Genomic DNA, 18,411 nt, shown 5'->3' with positions numbered 1-18,411 from the left:
TGTCATTGAGAGTGGTTATTTCTGATATGGTCCGTTTAGGCACAGACCCCACCCACCTGTTGTTAAGATCACAGGGGAGGGGCTAAAGCGGCTACATTCTGAGGGATGCTAGAGCGAGGGGCTGCAGCCAGGCCTAGTAAAAGATAAATGGGGATTATTTTCAACTGTGAATCATGCAAAGCTACTCTGGTAGCTGGTAGAGTCCCGGAGTAAAAATCTACAACCATCTGCTTTAAAGCATTGCCATTAAATACTTGAATTATAAAAACAACAGATCCCCCTTTTACAGGTGAGGAAATCTATTAAAATCCAGCTGGAGTATGTGAGCAGTTGAAGGTTGGTAAATCCCCAACTGAAACCTCAGGTAGGCGTTCATCTTTGAGGTTAAAACTTGCACTCACTTGAATGTCTGACCGGTCTCGAGTCTGGCAAACCTCATTCATTCGTTTATTTGATGTCAGTCTAATTTTATATCCTGTTACACTTTGTTTGATATGAATGTGTGATTCATGAAAATTACCTCACTACTGATGCAGTCTCGCGAACCAAGTTTGGTTTCAATTCTGACTTGAAGGGTCAGAATTGAACTGATTCCAGCTGTGTGTAACATTACTGAACTTTATTTAATGACCCATTGTACACAGTTTTATTTTTAATATTTATTCCATTTTGCTGTATGTGCATCTGCATGTTTCATTTCCTCCTCATTTTCTGTTTTTTGAAAGTTTTGGTTGAAAGCAAGAACTGCAAATAAATTATATTTGTGGGAAAAAAAAACAGTTGTGATGGTTTATTACTTTTTTTTTTTTTTATTGACATGTACAAATTTAAGATAACAGACATATTTGAACCTCACCTCGGCCGCTTGCCAACAAATGCTGACAAAATGATCAGGATGGAGCTCAGACTCTTAACATTGTGGCTCAGTTAAGGCAGTTAATAGTTTTAAGAGCCCAAAGTCTTCTGCTGGGATCAACATGTGTTACAGGAGGTGTTTTGTGGCCCAAATGCCACAAAGCATCTGATATTTGACTCAGGTGAAATGCCTAGACTCCTCTCCACCTAATGAGGTGGCTGCAGGTGACTTATAGGTCTCTTGTTTTCGTCCTTTCGGCACATTTGGGTCCTCTCGGCTGTTTTTTAAGTATAAAACAATCAACAGTAACAGTGTCTTGATAAAATATGCATCTTAAACATCTAAAAAGTACAGTCTGTATATATGTGAGGATGCCAAAATAATGATAAATGTCAATGAAGCAAACCATGCACGCCAGAGGTTTTTTTTAATAAGCGGTGGGACTTCATGATGGTCTTATTTTCTTAATAAAAATAAAAACATTTGGACATTTTTCTGAAATTAAACCAAAAGAATGATCATTTTGAACTGACATCAACATTTGATGTTTATTTCCAAATCAATTGTAATCATTGAAGTGATATTAAGAAAGGTTTTAAAGTCTTACATTTATTGTGATTATGTGAAGGTTTATTGCTATCTGGGATTTTTTTCAGTCTGATGATAAATGCATGTCAGCTGAGTCCTGACATGAGGCAGCTGGCTTTATTTGCCATCCCTGATGGTTCAAAAATGCAGGAGCAGTGATGAGAAATCTAATTTTTCTGATGGAGTGACCTGACACTCCATCAGAAAAGTTAGTCACATCTCAGTGGCGACATCTGCTGGCCACATGTTTGTCATTGCATTTATCAGAAAAATAAAAAAAAACTGCTGTTCCAGTAAATCAGAAGACTCTGCAAACAGCAGATCTTTTGGTGTCACATTGGTAGCATTTTAACTTTTATCATAAGACTGTGAAAGGAATCTCTCTTTCCGCTTTTCCCTGTGCCCACATCCCAGATTTTCTCTGTGTTATTTTTGTAGCCGACTCCATCAGTTGGGTGGTTTTTGCTGTTGGTTTCTGTGGGTCACCTATAATCCTAATGATCAGCTGGTAGCAAAGACAGTTTGGTTAGGTCCAGAGCAGCTAGTAATGTTGGCACCAGCAGGATTTCCTTTTATTTAATTCAGATGTTTTTATTAATAAATGCCACCTTTTTGTACACATACACCTACTTCTGATCCCTTTCTGGAGTGAATTAATAACAGCTGCTCCTTAGAGTCTGACTGTGACTGTAAGCTCAGTAATCTCAGAGGATTAATTTTTATTGTTTTTGTTTTTAATTTTGTTTCAGTTGTGCAATGAGTATCGTATGGGGAAACAGTAAAAATTAATGGTAGCTTTTTTTTTTATCAATTTCATGAGACAGGAGCACAAACAGCTGGTTAAGATGAGGCCCCGACTAAGATTAAAAATGATCATTACAAACCCTGAATCATGGGAAAACTACTCGAGTAGAGTGTAGGAATAAAAAGGTGGAGCTGGGAAGTAGTTTTAAGAGGTCCACTTTATTCCTCTTGGCTAACCCCAAACTGTCACTTTTTGGTCTCTTGTAAAGTTTGTGTAATTGGCCCGTGATGTCACAGTGACCCACTCCTGTGCCTCACCTTTAATTTTCCTCTTCTTCAAATCATTTGCTTCACATAAAAACAGGATTAACTATTTCTTTATCTCCCTTTCATCCTCCTCTGGCAGCAGGAGAGGAGAACGTGAAGGTGTTAATGGTTCCAGTCCCAGTGCCGGTCTTCATTCCAGTGCCTATGAACATGTATTCCCAGCACACACCTGTTCCACTGCCTATGCCCATGCCTGTAGGTCCTCTTACTTTATATTCACAATCTATAAGGTTTAAATAATTGTTTCAGTAAATCAAACACTTCTTTCCATTTTTTTCTTTAAGGTTCCAGTACCCATGATGGTTCCACCACTGAACAAGGACACGAAAGATGCAGCTGTCCAGTCAGAGGCTTCTTTGGTGGAGGAAGAAAAGCAGAGAGATGAGTCCGGTGCAGGTGAGCATTCTGATCCTGGGTTTAATACATGTAACACTTCCAGCAGTGTTTTCATGATCCTCTGGGTTTGTATGTGACTGCTCTAGACCAGAACACCTCTGAGAGTGGAGACATGAAGTCTGAAGTGGTCGCTCCCACAATCCCTCATCTCGGGGAAACTCTGAGGGAAGAAGAAGACCGAGCTGACCTACCACTTACTCAGACTTCAGAGAAGAATCCAGAGGCAGCTGATCCAGAGCCAGAGACGAGCCAAATGACAACCGACCCTCCTGCCAGCTATGCCGACGATCAACCACCAACCTCCCCGATGATGGACTTGGAAAATGACTTCCCTTCTAGTGAGATGTGACATCACTGATAGTCAGCTGAAGAAAGCATAACATATACTTGATTCAGATTTGCTTTAGCAGTATATGCTAAGTTCAAGAAGAAATCCAGACAGACAAGATAAAATATAAAAAGCACAGCAAAAAAAAATAAAAACAGAAATTCTCAGTATGATAGCTCCATAAGTTTGATTTTGGAGAGTTTTTTCTTATGTTTTTTAAGCTGCTTCTTCTTCCAGACTCAAACCAGGAATCCTGTGCTTGTTAGGTGAACATTAAGCCACTAGAAATTGTGGCTGATTAATAGATATTAATAAAAAAAAAATAGAATTAATACAGAAGAAAGATGAAAATCATCCACTAACAACAGAAGCAGGATAATTGGAAATGTTTGTTTTTGCAGAGTCGCTGGATCAGAAGTCATGTGCTCCACAGCGAGGAGTGAAGAGACCCAGAGAGGGCTCGTCCGGCCGGAAACGGGTACGACATCATTGATCATGAGTCTCTTTTTTCCCCCTATGATGGACTTTGGAATTTGCCAGCTTATTTTATTACTTGTATATTTTAAAAGACAACAAAAAATCACCTAAGCCATGTTTAATCATGTATGTTTTGAATTATACTGTAAGAGCATAACAAATCTTCCACGCTTCTATTTCCACTCCTGCCAGTCAAGGGTGCTTAGGGAATTGTTTTAAATGTGGAGGCACTGGGCAGAGAACCCATCAGGATGGGGGCGGGGTTTATTTCCCCATACCCTGTCTGATTATGTTGCTGAAAACTCCTACTGATCCAAAAACCAGGACTCAAAACAAAGAATGCTTCCCTGTACTTCCATGTTATGTTGTTATGATGTTTAAAATGCACCTAATTTGGCCATAAAAAGCTTTTTTTCCCATCAACTATCCAGGGTCGGAGGAGGACTGGTTCTCTGGAGCGTGGCACAGCCATGGCACTTTCTGCCACCTCCAAACTGAACCACCTGTATGGGGTTAAAGCCTGGAGAAGCTGGGTCCAGCAACGCAACAAGCAGCCACAAAAATGTGAGTTTTTTTCCTCGTTCTTGATTAATTTTCTGTTTAATCTGCACTGCCTGCGCTTTACCTTCATTCTCCCCGTAACAGCCGATCCAGTTGAAGTGAAAGAAGACGTCCTTGACTGCAACTCCGCTGAGCTGAGCTTCGGTCTGTCTTGCTTCATCAAAGAAGTGCGACGGCCCAACGGAGAGCCCTACAGCCCGGACAGCATCTTCTACCTCTGTCTGGGGATACAACAGGTGCCCACGAAAAACTGCACAACTGGTTTCCATCATGTTTCTTTATTTTTCTCCTAAAACAACCTTCTCCGTCCCCCACCCTCTCTGTTTGGACAGCATCTGTTTATGATGGGTCGCATAGAGAACATCTTCACCGACCAGCTGTACAATCAGTTTGCCTCCGAGATCTCTGGGATGCTTCAACTCTGGAAACCAAAACTACTACCTAGTGGTACGATGAATAAAATAGATTTTATTAAATTATTCCTCATCTATTTTCTTTAATAGACATAGCATTGTAGCAAAAATAAGAATTAATTCACTCTAGGGTATTATCTTGATACATATTTACAGTACGTTTATCTTGCTTTAAGCACCAACCAGCAAACAAAAAGATCCAGACATCTCTCTTCCTCCAGGTGGCGTTGTTTCCTCCCGTGTCGAGGAGTCCTACCTGTGGGAGTGTAAGCAGCTGGGCGCCTATTCACCCATAGTGTTGCTCAACACGCTGCTCTTCTTCTGCACCAAATACTTCCACTTCAACACCATGGAGAAGCACCAGCGCCTGTCTTTTTCCAACTTCACCCGCCACTCTAAACCCTGCAGCCGAGCCGGCAAAGTCTACTACCTCCAATTCCAGAGAAGCAGTGCCAGTGCGCCCAGCTCTGAAGAGACAGGTGGGCGTCGTTGACTGAAATCATGTGAATGACTTTAACTAAAGTATGCACAGAAGTAGAGATCAGCTGGGTTTTTGTGTCCCGTTATGTCCAGAACGACTCAGAAAAAGGCAGACGGAGAACGAGGGGGACCTGGAGATGATGGAGAACGTCACCAACCCTCTGCACTGTCCTGTCCGACTCTATGAGTTCTACCTCTCCAGATGGTGAGACTCACACACAGACAAACTTGCAATCACTGCTGCAGGAATGAAAACTGAGCGCATTACTTTCTTTGTGCACCACAGCCCGGAGTCTGTGAAGAAAAAGACCAACATGTTTTACCTGCAGCCCGAACAGAACGTCCACACACACAGGTCAGAGCGTCGTTATTACCCCAAGCTTAGCTGTGTAACCATACGTGTAGGCGTTGCTTCTTGAATTGGTTATGGGTGTCACTTCAGCAAGCATTTCAATGCTGTGTGATCAACACAAGCTAACGACACAGAATTTCCTTGTCATTTCGCATAATTTTTTTGAGGTGAAAAAATGTGAAATTTTCTGTCCATAAAATTTCTCAAAGATCAGAAAACAGAAAAGACTTTATGTTGACACTGTAAAGTGAAAATAATGTTTTTTATCATTTCCATTTTAACCTCAACAGTCCCCACTGGTACACTTCTCAACCATTGGATGCCGCCACTCTACAGAGCATGCTCACTCGCATCTTGGCTGTCAGAGAGGTTCAGCAGGAAGAGGAAGCAGTGGTTCTCGCGTCCTCGTCTACGCCTGCCGAATGTGGCGGCTTACAGTGATGCCAAGTGGCGCTCGTCCCGCTCAGAGTCCCCTCTGGGACCTGTTCCCTGAATTAAAACTGTGCTCATCGGTCACATCGGACGGAGGCTGACAGGGAAACGGAGCGAACAGAGATGCGATGAACGGACGCTTCGGGTTTGTTACCTCAGCAGCGGTCAGAGAAACGCACAACGAGTTTACAAACATCTGATGTTATTAGGCAGGACAAAGGGAATCTCTCACACAGCTTTCAGTGCCCGGGACGTCAGATGTGCTTTTTATTTCAGATACAGACTGGTGAAAGGTGACGCCCATCTGAGTTGTCTTATTAGTGTCACCTTTTTTTTCTTCAACCCTTTCTGTGGAGAATAGTGAACCCGACGCAGAAGGTTGCCTTTCTGGCAACACGTCACATGATCGATAACAGCATTTTGAGCAGATACTGTTGTGTGTTTGTGCACTGCTGTTAAAGGGGCTGCTTTTTCCAGATCATTCCCTGGAAGCCCCGTTCTGTCCCTCAGTGACCCTAGAACTTAATTTTGAGGAAGATGATGAAGTCACAGAGCACAGTGTGACGACAAGGGCGGATGCTGAGCAAAGCTTGTGCTGGCGTGACTGGTGAATGATGTCACTCGCTTTCAGATTTATCCAGAAGTTTCTGCAACTGTTTTTCTCGTTATGATTTCCTCTCATTTTTACCACATCTGATACAGATCTACAGCAAAAAGATGGTCCCAGTTCACCTGGAAAGTGTTTATCCATTTGTACAGAAACTGGTTGGGGGTGCACATGCTAAATCCCTAAAATAATTATTTACACCTGCTGCTAGACAAAAAAAACATACTCGCCGTATTCAAAGCAGCTGGTTGTAGTGCCATCTGTCGTTCTTCTTCTTCTTATCCAGGGCCGGGTTGTGGGGGGAACAGTCTAAGCAGAGAAACCCAGACCTCCCTCTCTCCAGCCACTTCCTCCAGCTTAACTGGAGTTGAGGCGTGTTCTGGGTCCATCCCACAGCCTCGTCCCGATAGGACATGCCTGGCGCACCTCACCTAGGAGGCTATGGATATCATAAAGTGTTACTTTGACATCCCAAATACTCACAGAAAGGTGATTATTAAGATGAAATTTTAATTTTATGCATTATTTCAGCCCCTAATGTCCCAAAAATGGAAAAATTTTCAGAAGAAATTGTGAAATGTACTAAATGTGCTATACTAAAAATAGCAAAATTTAGAGAAAATAAATGAAATTTAGGCCCATTGCAAACACCGCCACAAGTCTACAGCGGCCGTGTGAACTATTCGCAGTTCACAGTGAATATCTCTGCCTTAAAAAGTCCAACTCGCTCCTGACCTGATGCGTTCAGTTTTCAGCTGGAAATTGGACTGTACCTGAACACCAAGCTCTCCTCAACAACTCATTTTGACACAAAAGTTTCGAGGTCTCCCAAAGCTAGTAAGGGGACTTCCAGGGAGAGATCCAAGAAAAGCCAAAATTCAAACTTTGAAGGGCAGATGGGCCAAATGTCAGGTGTGGTTTTTTTAATATATTTTATGGACAGACCTTCTACTCACACCTTGTATTTTAATCCGTTAAACTGCATTACATGTCGAGTGTAAATCCCACATCATACCCATCACTTTGGATGTGGATGACTCTTAATGGTTGAGATCTGATTAAAACTTTAAAGTGAACGTATTCTGCTCCTTTACTAAAATAGCTTTGCATGATTCGCAGTTCAAAGTAAGCAACCCAGTTTCAAAGCAAAACATGTAATAGAGACGCTGGACCACCTTGATCATTTCACGCTTTGCCTCTCCAAAATGTGAAATGGACACACCTGCAGAAGTTGCATTACCAGCAGGGGGAGATAATGTATTTAAATCCACAAAGTCGGTAGTGAGCAAGAAACGTATGAAGTACATACCAGGATCCTTAATCTTTAGAATTGATTTAGCTCGGGGGCTAATATGTATATACATGTAAATGTGTTAATAATGTCTGTTTAAAAACTTTCCCATGATTATTTTCATGTTGGTTGAAATAAAATATCTCCCTCTGCTGTTACTGCAACTTCTGCATGCGTGTACATTTCATTTTTTGGAGAGGCAAAGCGAGAAATGGTGGACCGTGATATCAGGTTGAAATAAGCCATCTATGTCTTGCTCAAGTAGCTCCTCCCCCTTTAGCCCAGCTATCTTCTCATTGGCAGCTCCTTGTAACGAGAAAGTGGGCGGGGTTTCTGTTTTCACAGCCGGAAGCTTGTGTCAGAGCTTTCTGCTCTCGCTGGGTTCGTAATCTTGCACACACAGACTGGCCATCATTAAAATAATAACCCGCTACTGTAAAACCCTATAAGAACACAATAGGTCCCCTTTAATATTGATCAGTGTAATCCTTCTGTTAACAGCAAAAAACGCACAGTGCCTCTCATCTTTTCTTCTTTTTTTAATGAATTATCAGATATGATATAGTTCCCCCATTTCTTTATTTATTCATATATATGTCCCATGTGGCCTTATTTCATTGCTATGAACTTTCCATTTTCCGTGCTGTAGGAGAATCCGTTGATAATTTCTGTCTCCTTCTTGTAGTGAACGGCTCACTACGAGTATATAATCAGCTAAATTCTCAAACCCCGAAGCTGACTTTCCCTTGTCTCCTTTCTTTCCTCTCCACTTTATCCCCTCTGTCCTTCTTGTTTTTCACTCCCACCAGCTGGTTCCCAACTTAAGGAGTTGGCAGATTTTAGAAGAGCAGCAGACAAATCAAAAGTATAAAAACAATACTCTTACTAACTCCTAAACCGGAGGTTTTCTGTATTTTAAACTCTATGTGTGCTTTTCTTTGTTTGGAGTCATTCCGGTTTTCTGTGAGAGACTTTTGATGAGGAATGAACTCTGTGGTTGTTTTATCTTTGTTGCCACACCCAGGCGTGTCTCCACATGCTGGACGTTATTAGGCCCAATTGTTTTGATTGTATTTTGCTTCTTCCTTTCATGAGCAGTTCACAGTTCTGCTGTTTGAGCAGGAACTTAGGGAAAACCTCTGGGATAAACTGGGGTGTGTTGCTCTGTTGACCTAATGAAAATATGAATTTGTTCGTTCTCGTTGTGGACGTCGGGGAGCAGTTGCGTTCGTACAGCCTTCGTTGTTACTCATATTGTTTTTGTTGATGGATGGATGGATGTTGCGGTGTAAACTAGCCACTCGCTGACATTTTCCAGCACTTACAGTGTTTACTGATGGTGAATTAACACACACAGACTATTGAGCATAACTGTCACCATTGCTGGTGTAAATGAAATATTACTGTCTCAATATTACAGCTGCTGTCTGAAACCTCCTTTTTTATTTCTTTTTCTTTCCTCATGATTTTTCAGTGAGAAGAGGCCCAAAGATGGTGTGATGTTTTATGTCATGCACAAAATGCTGAACTGCCATTAAGTATTTAAAAAAAATGACAACAAATAAAACAAAATCCATCATATTTCATCATATTTCTTTCTTATTCTTATTTCTTTAAGTGACTTTGGACATGTGACTTGGGTGTTGGTCCCAGGTGGATGCAAGTATTTTTATTTTTATTTAAGTATTTTAGAAACAGCTGATCTGCTGGGACGTGTTGGCTCTACAGTCTCCATGGTTTTATGGTCTGTATAAGAGAAAATACCCAGTGAGAGGCGGTTCTCTGGGTGAAAATCTCTTGTTGATGCCAGAGGTCAGAGGAGTAACTCGACTCAACTTAAGTATGCAGAAGAATCTCTGATGCACAAAACACGTCAACCTTGAAGCAGATGAGCTACAGCAGCAGAAGACCACGCTACAGTGCTCTTGTCAGCTAAGAAATATAAGCTGAGGTGACACTTCACATGGCCTCACCAAAATTGGACTCTAGGAAATTGGAAAAATGTTACCGGAGCTGATGGGTCTTGATTTCTGCTGGATGGATGGATTCAGACAGTAGGGTCAGAGTTTGATGTGAACAACATGAAAGCATAGATCCATCCTGCCTGGGGTAATGCTATTTTCTTGGCACACTGTGTATCAGCTGAGCATCATTCAAACGCCACACCCTACCCGAGTATTGCTGCTGAACATGACCATCCCTTTATGACCACAGTGTACACATCTTCTGATGGCTGCACCCGGTGGGAAAACTCAAGCTCAACTCATCTCAAACTGGTTCATTCAACATGACAATGAGTTCACTGTACTCAAATTTCATCCACAGTCACCAGATCTCAGTCTAATAGAGAAACTTTGGAATGTGGTGGAACAGGAGATTCCCATCATGGACGAGCAGCTGACAAGTCTGCAGCAACTGTGTGACACTGTTGTGCCAACATGGACCAAAAAGCACGTTGTTGAATCTATGCCACAAATAATTAAGGTGGCCCTGGCAAAACAGTGTCCGAGCAAGTACTAGAAAGTGTGTGGTGAGCGTACATATGTGGCTTGTCAGTGTGGTTTATATGGAAAAGAAAAAAAACAGGCACGACTAGTAGTGTCTGTATGTGAAACAGCTGCTTCAAGTTTGTTTGGTATACACACGGCAGGAAATAAGGTAAGGCACAGAAGGTCGATTAATGTTTACTAAATCCTTGTGTCATGGGTCAGCTGCATAATGGAGTCGCGGTTTCATGACTTCTGGAAAACAGGCATTCCTGTTATTCAAGAGGAGGCAGACACCTTAACGGCTGATAAATCCCAAAACTGGATTTAAAAAAAACAGACGAGAGGGAAAAAAGATCAAATAAACTCAGTGCATTAGATAACAAACAGTCAGCTTTACTTTGACTTCAAAAACAATGCTCTAACTTATCTTTATATCATCTTATATAGGTTTGAAAGCATTCATGATCATTCCTGTGTATATATGAATAAAAAGCAGAAACTACAGGCACACCAGAGGAAAAAAGGGGAGCAGTTTGTGGACTGAGAGCAAACTTTGTAAATGATGTGCATGCTGCTGATTTTCTTTCTTTAGTTCCATGTAAAGGAAAGAAACAGGACCAGGAAGTGTCCAATCATAGTGACATTTGTTTGTTATCTGTCATTTAAATATTCAGGATTATTTCCCTTCATCTGCAATCGGCAGGTTCTTGTTCTCTCTGATGGCTTCTGATAAATCCCTTTGAATTAGTTAGATGTAAAATCTTCTCATGATCAAATGCAGTTAGATTTCCCCAGTTTTCAAAAGAAACAGTATGCAAATCTGAATTTTGTCTTGTTCTCTTTAGTCTTTCATTATATTTAGACTCTAATTTACCCGACACACTGCAAAATTTCCTGTAAACTTTTCACAATGTTGCATTATTCTGGGCATGATAATTATAGCAGGTTAAGCAGACTGAGAGATGAAGTCAAATACCCGACATGGATGAGTGTTTGCACTGAGCTTTATTCAAACACGCACAAAAACATGCTATTGTTGGCTGTGCAGCTGGACAAGGGTTAAAGGAAAGTAGCCATTATACTGATGAAGGTGGATAAAGATCAAATCTGTGGCATGTCCGGACAGGATGAGGAAACAAACTTCACATAAGCAGCTTTTATTTTGCATGAACAGATCTGAACCAGAGGTTATCGCCAAATGCAAAATTCCCCCTGATGTAAAACATCTGAGTATGCATATAAAAACATGGGTCAAGCCTTAGTTTAGAACAAAAAAAGACCTCTGAATGTTGCAGGGAAATCTTTTGCACCAAAACTGACTGACATATATAAAGCTGTGGTCTGAAGTTTACATCCACTTGTCATGAGCGTGAATATCATGTTATTTTGGGGATTTTACAGATTTCTGTAACGATTGTGCAGCATACATGTTATAAAACATACATGATGTAAAACAAGATTTTATTTCTAGCTGTTGATTTAAAGTGAAACAGAAGAATCACAAGGTAATCCTCCTTCATTATTCCATACCTTTTGTGTAATGTACCAGTACCACTGGCATGATGCTACCACCACCATGCCTGACAGTTCACAGTGTTCTTAGATTTGAAAGCCTCACTTACGCCTCCAAAGATATCACTTGGCACAGTGGCCAAAAAGCTCTCTGTTTGTCTCGCCTGATCATAAAACCTTTCTCCAGCATCCTCTCCGTCAATGGAGATTTTAAACTCGCTTCTCTGTGGACAGAGATGCAGGAGTTCCAGCAGTTTCCAGTTCATGGCAAGGATAACATCAAATTATGTACAGTTGGTTGAACTGATGATGCAAAAATCTGCAGTTGTTCAACACCCATGATATAAACTTCTGACCACATTTACACAGACAGGATGAAATGTCTCATTTAAGTTACACCTGCTGCACCAGGTGTTTTGATCTGTGGGTTTTCTAGTTGTTCTGTCTCCTGCGATCTTCCAGAAGCCCCTGGTACTTGGCCAGCTTCCTCTTGAAACGCCTGCTCTGTACAATCTTCCCAGATTGCTGTCAGAGCAAGCTGTTTTGAAGTCCCTGGCTCAAGTCTACCATTACCTGCCAGTGTTCATGATGGAAAGTAGACCTGCAGCAGTTTCAGTTGCTCTCCCACTTTGACAAATGTTATGTGTTTCCTAAGGGGACAGCAGAGCCTGTTTATTGTCACAGCTGGGGAGCGACCCATAGCAACCGTCCCCAAGGGCCTTGACATAGCAGCTCAGGATGTGTGTGAGTGTCCAACTCCCAGAGCACAGCAGACGGGAAGGTGTTTCTGCCTTGGAAAGGCAAGATAAGGTAAGATGTTACATAGAGAGCTTTCAACTCATTGCATTCTCTGGTTATGTCCAAGCTCTCTGCTTCTTTCCTCATTCACTGCTATCATCTCCTCTTAATTACATCCACTTTGTTCCCCCGTCTGCATTTTGTTCCTCACTCCACCCCTTAAGTTTGACAGCAGGAGATGAGCAGACTTGGCCACATCAGGCTAACCAGTGATTCAGATAAACATTTAACTACAATTATCCAGCATTCTGTGAAAATGATGAAATAAATGTAAAATATATCCATTGTTTTTAGTTCTATGATTTAAAACGAGCCACCAGTAATTAGAGAGGCCAGAATCAAATACACACATATTTCACATTGGATCTTAAATTTAACTTAGCTTTTTCCTTTTTAAAAAAGGGAATCCAGTCAGCAGCCATGTGTGTATAAAAACTCGGAGTATTAAATGTTTTCTTTGCTAAAAGTGAACTTAAATATGGCTCATCTTTACCCCCACTGTACTACTGCACAAACACCTGCACTCATCATGCCGATAGCACATCTGACTCATTTGTTTTTAAGTAGACAAAAAGACAAAAGTAGAAGTAATCCACCATATGTAGCACCAAACTTTATTAACCCCAACAGGGAATTCGCCATTTCAGATTGAGGAAGTTTTGGATGTCACACGCATTTGCTAGGATAGAAGGGATATGAGCAGAAAGATGGCTCATGATAATTTAAAAATATCATGGCTGTACTGAACCCCTCTACAAAAAAAAAGACAAACTTTATTTAAATTCGTCTACAAAATCAGAACAAGCACACAAAGTTGGGTGGGAGTGATGAGTTCCTGACGCTCTCAGTGTTTTCTTTCATTTAGAATAAATCTTAAATATTTAATTTCACTTAAAAAAAAATAAAAAAATTATATTCTACATTAAACGTTAAGTGTTAAAAATCGCGAGAAAGTGCCATGAATTAGTGTTACATTCTCTCATTAGTACATGTTAAAGCTGGAGCTGGGTCATGTTCAAAATCTGTGGTGACATCAAACAGTGCAAAGGGTAAGTGATCTACACAAACAGGACATTTAATGTTCTATTTACTGCTACATCTTTTTTGAATGGAGTTTTTTGATCACACCTCCTGTAATAAGCGTCAGGCTCCCTTTAATGACACCATCCATTTAGAAACAGCGCAATGATGAGGTGATACTAACCAGAAAAGAAAGAACAGGCTGAAAACATTCATATTTAAAAGATGGGGAACAAAAACCAATATGTAACACCTAAAAGCTTGGAGATCACCTGTACGCTCTAAATAACTTGGTGTTATATGACAACTTTTGTTCTTAAAAAAAGAAAAAAGTTGTTTAACTTCTTGACGTCTGAACCGCATTGAGCTGAAACTGTTGCATAGAAAGAAGAAAAGGGAGAAAAAGAAGAGCCGTGCTGATTTTTAGGCCATGTCCTCTTCACCCTCCTCCTCGAACTCTCCCTCCTCCTCGGCCGTGGCCTCCTGGTACTGCTGGTACTCGGACACCAGGTCGTTCATGTTGCTCTCGGCCTCCGTGAACTCCATCTCGTCCATGCCCTCACCCGTGTACCTGAAACAGAAGCGGTGAGGTGATTAACACGTCGCATGAGGGCATGCACTCAGGCTACAAACGGGCCGGGGTGTCTCTCACCAGTGAAGGAAGGCCTTGCGGCGGAACATGGCGGTGAACTGCTCGGAGATGCGCTTGAACAGCTCCTGGATGGCCGTGCTGTTGCCAATGAATGTGGCAGCCATCTTGAGGCCGCGTGGCGGGATGTCGCAGACGGCCGTCTTCACATTGTTGGGGATCCACTCCACGAAGTAGCTGCTGTTCTTGTTCTGCACATTCAGCATCTGCTCGTCCACCTCCTTCATGGACATGCGGCCTCGGAAGATGGCAGCAACTGTGAGATAGCGCCCGTGGCGTGGGTCGCATGCTGCCATCATGTTCTTGGCGTCGAACATCTGCTGGGTTAGCTCGGGAACGGTCAACGCCCTAGGAAAATGAACAGATATTTTAGTTGAGATTTAATTCAAACTCGAAATAGGCATTGCTAACAGCATTCGGCTGCTCTAACCTGTACTGCTGGCTGCCGCGGCTGGTCAGGGGTGCGAAGCCCGGCATGAAGAAGTGCAGCCTGGGAAACGGCACCATGTTCACGGCCAGTTTTCTCAGGTCTGCGTTGAGCTGGCCTGGAAAGCGGAGGCAGGTGGTAACGCCGCTCATCGTGGCCGAGACGAGATGGTTAAGGTCGCCGTAGGTAGGCGTTGTGAGCTTCAGCGTGCGGAAGCAGATGTCGTACAGGGCCTCGTTATCGATGCAGTAAGTCTCGTCCGTGTTCTCCACCAGCTGGTGGACGGAGAGGGTGGCGTTGTATGGTTCCACCACCGTGTCGGACACCTGAAGAAGGAGAAGGCGCCATTAAGGGCGGGCAGGGCCTCACACAGTTAATCTGGAATGATGTGGATGTCGAATACGGACCTTGGGGGAGGGAACCACGCTGAAAGTGTTCATAATGCGATCCGGGTATTCCTCGCGGATCTTGCTGATGAGCAGCGTGCCCATGCCGGAGCCCGTACCTCCGCCCAGGGAGTGCGTGAGTTGGAAGCCCTGGAGGCAGTCGCAGCTCTCTGCCTCCTTCCTCACCACATCCAGGACTGAGTCCACCAGCTCCGCCCCCTCAGTGTAGTGGCCTTTAGCCCAGTTGTTCCCTGCCCCGCTCTGACCTGTGTGTCACAAGCAAATATAGGCATCTGACACCACTGACTCCATTTCCATATTTAAAACACAATTTACTTACAGTGAGCAGCCAAACATGAAACATCACTTGAAAATGTACTATTCCACTGGTTTTTTGAACAAACAAATAAGTACATACAGACAAATTAAAACAAACAAACACAGATTTTTTTTCCTTTGGTCAAAATACTTTCCATTTTACTTTTCTACAGCCAGGATGATGAATGAATGTACAGCTTTCAAAGGCTCACCAAAGACAAAGTTGTCAGGTCTGAACACCTGACCGAAGGGGCCGGACCTCACAGAGTCCATTGTGCCCGGCTCCAAGTCCACCAGGACCGCACGAGGGACATACTTCCCACCTGGTGAAGACAGATGACAAAAAAAATATTTGTCCATTCATGGAATTGTTTATTTGCTATAACAATAAAAATAATTTGAAGAACAATTAAAAATGAGAAGTGATGTAATCCCTTATATCTTAACTCTTACTTGTAACAAAATTCAATTGATGTGAAATTATTATCATATCAGTTTGATGTGACAGAAATAATAAGCCCCATACGGTAACACCAGTAATGTATTAATCATCATGCTACTCAGTTAAGCCATACCTGACAAAAAGAGGATTCATTATGATAAAAAACACTTAGCGTTTGCATAAAATGCAAATAGTTTATGCAAAAAGTTCCTCTGAACATAGCAGTCACCGGTGTTACTGAGTAAGTAATGGCTGTTTTTAATAGTCCCTTTCATAAAACCCACATGTTGTCATATTGTGCTCACAAAATTGGGAGGTGGTATGATGAATTCTTTACAGAGCTTAAGGAAATTAGTAATAGGAAGTGAACTCATAATAGGCCGTTTTTCCACAGTAACACCGGTGAGGCAACTACATAGGATCATTACTTTCTTTATACATTTTATATTTGTTCAACATATCTTACATTTCTATGTGTGTATTGTGTCTATTGTATAACTTATTTATTCATTCATTCACTTCTGAACTATGTGAAATCACAGCGCTTAGCCGCTATAGCTGACTGTGGTGCTTGTGGTACTCTATGACAGATTAAAAACGAACACTGCCAAACTGATAGCTCAGGAACTGTTTAAATAACATGTTTATTTTAAACACAGAAATAAACTGTAACCCTAAAATGTTTCTGCAAAGGCCGGGGTGGGGCAGAGACAGACGTCACCGTAGAATCACCCAGACTATGACATGAGCAAACCCACTGCAGAAACTAGTGTACACATACTTACTGTACTTAACTATAAAAAGTTTACTTTGTCATAAACTGCAAGAACATACTTAATGCTTTGCCTCTTTAACTTAGTGATAATATTATCCCAGTCCGAAGTGTGACTTAAAGCGGGAACAGTCTAATTTGTGGGCACCATTGCTAGGCGAGGGTTTGTTTTTGTTGTTTTGTCTTGGAAACTGAGTGACGGTAACCAGGAATGAGAGCCAAGAAAAAGCCCCCTGACTCTGAAAGGGGGGGTTGATTAATGCCCCCCCTACTGGACGGTGGCTGTATTAACCAGGTTTCTGCTGGCTATTGAATTACCTCAGCTCACCCAGAAATTAGATCAGACTGTGCAGTGTGAAGTTAACCTGTAGCCTCGTTGTAGTACACGTTGATTCGCTCCAGCTGTAGGTCGCTGTCTCCGTGGTAAGTCCCGGTGGGATCGATGCCATGTTCGTCACTTATAACCTCCCAGAACTAGAACACACACACAGGGACGGAATAAAACGATTAAATCAGTCGGCTCAGTCAAACTCAGCAGCGCTATGATTAGCTCTGGCGCTAATTTAATTTAGCGGCCCGCGTACTCGAACTTCAAACACTCAAACTCAACTTTAAAACCACTATCACTCTCACCTTCGCGCCGATCTGGTTGCCGCACTGGCCGGCCTGCAGATGAACTATTTCCCTCATTTTTTGGTCGAAATGAAAAACTTCTGAACAGCCAAGCGTAGACACTGATCCCGCGCTCAACCAACAACGGACTAACCTGAGAAGGTAGGAGCGTTGCCAGCTATAGAGACACCGAGAAGGCAATTGGTGGAACTAAGTGTCAAACAAAACAGACTGGGAATCGGATTGGCCCAAACACCTTGGTTTCGGGTTTTGATTGGATAGCGATCCCAGGAGGTCCGTTACCTCGGTAACACGGACAGAACGGCGCACACATTCAGCACACAGCGCGTCTCTTGGAGACGCGCAAAAGCTCTGCGTGCGCGTCACTCAGGTTTGAATAACAAACCCAGGAAAGACTTTTCAGAATCAACTTCATTTTCTACCCGATACACGAGCTCACGACATGAAACCTAATATGGAGACTGAATCTTAACGCCAAAGGAGGCGATCGTTTGTAGTTACCATGTGACATAGTCGTTATATTTTAGAGTCAGCGAGAGCACTTTCTAACTTCTGGCTTACATATAAAATTACAGTGCGATGTGCATTCAGTCATTCAATCGGAAGTAATTCAAATTTAAATACCAGGTTTTATGACGATGTGGGAGCATTTCTAATTTTATTTTTGACAGTACTGTGGAAAGGTGTTGAGTCATCCCTCATTTCTTTATACTTTGCTTTTTTTTTGTTTTTAAAAGTCATCTTGAGCATTACATTTCCAGGCTTTCTGGAGGAAATTTTATTTGGACATTGGCTCCTTTTTCACTCAGTTTCAGACGAGTCAGTGAAACTGATCATTTAAAAACTGCATTTTGTATTTACTGTTTTAGCTTTTTCTAATATTAAAAATAGGATAAGCATTTGAAACATTTAAATGTGACAAATATGCAAAAAATAAAAGAAAATACAAAAAGAAAAAAATGGTAACTTAAAAATCTGGAAAGGGGCAAATACTTTTTTTTACAGACTGCCTGTCAGCTGTCTTCACTATCCAAACAATTTTCAGCCAAGTTCTTACTGATTTTGCTAATACGGTTTTAACAAATATGTTTCTTTAGTTATCGGATGTGCAAT

General features: G+C 41.9%; 2 protein-coding genes across 3 annotated transcripts in view; one reads left to right on the top strand and one right to left on the bottom strand.

Moving 5' to 3' along the window:
- LOC146365577 (zinc finger MYM-type protein 4-like) overlaps window positions 1-9,433 on the top strand; it is a 29,481-nt gene extending 20,048 nt beyond the window's left edge. Inside the window, exons 19-29 of one of the 2 annotated variants that reach the window (XM_084914056.1) lie at window positions 2,598-2,710; window positions 2,800-2,911; window positions 2,998-3,249; window positions 3,641-3,717; window positions 4,148-4,280; window positions 4,362-4,513; window positions 4,610-4,724; window positions 4,912-5,169; window positions 5,264-5,375; window positions 5,457-5,525; window positions 5,813-9,433. In XM_084914056.1, coding sequence (XP_084770182.1) covers window positions 2,598-2,710; window positions 2,800-2,911; window positions 2,998-3,249; window positions 3,641-3,717; window positions 4,148-4,280; window positions 4,362-4,513; window positions 4,610-4,724; window positions 4,912-5,169; window positions 5,264-5,375; window positions 5,457-5,525; window positions 5,813-5,963 — 1,544 coding nt within the window. In that variant the 3' untranslated portion in view covers window positions 5,964-9,433. Of the gene's footprint in view, window positions 1-2,594; window positions 2,711-2,799; window positions 2,912-2,997; window positions 3,250-3,640; window positions 3,718-4,147; window positions 4,281-4,361; window positions 4,514-4,609; window positions 4,725-4,911; window positions 5,170-5,263; window positions 5,376-5,456; window positions 5,526-5,812 lie in introns of both variants that reach the window. The other variant, XM_084914055.1, reaches the window with a different exon arrangement.
- Window positions 9,434-13,244: 3,811 nt separating this feature from the next.
- LOC146365576 (tubulin beta-4B chain) lies at window positions 13,245-17,448 on the bottom strand. Its single transcript, XM_084914057.1, has 7 exons — window positions 17,299-17,448; window positions 17,031-17,139; window positions 15,664-15,774; window positions 15,155-15,399; window positions 14,751-15,073; window positions 14,324-14,668; window positions 13,245-14,242 (listed from the first exon to the last, which is right to left on the bottom strand). The coding sequence occupies exons 1-7, from the start codon at window positions 17,353-17,355 to the stop codon at window positions 14,095-14,097; spliced, it is 1,338 nt and encodes a 445-aa protein (XP_084770183.1). The 5' UTR covers window positions 17,356-17,448; the 3' UTR covers window positions 13,245-14,094.
- Window positions 17,449-18,411: the final 963 nt, after the last annotated feature.

This window comes from Perissodus microlepis, chromosome 19 (genome assembly GCF_051167445.1).
Source record: "Perissodus microlepis isolate ML-2025 ecotype Zambia chromosome 19, ASM5116744v1, whole genome shotgun sequence".
NCBI classification, from domain to species: domain Eukaryota; kingdom Metazoa; phylum Chordata; class Actinopteri; order Cichliformes; family Cichlidae; genus Perissodus; species Perissodus microlepis.
This window is presented reverse-complemented; position numbering and strand designations above follow the sequence as displayed.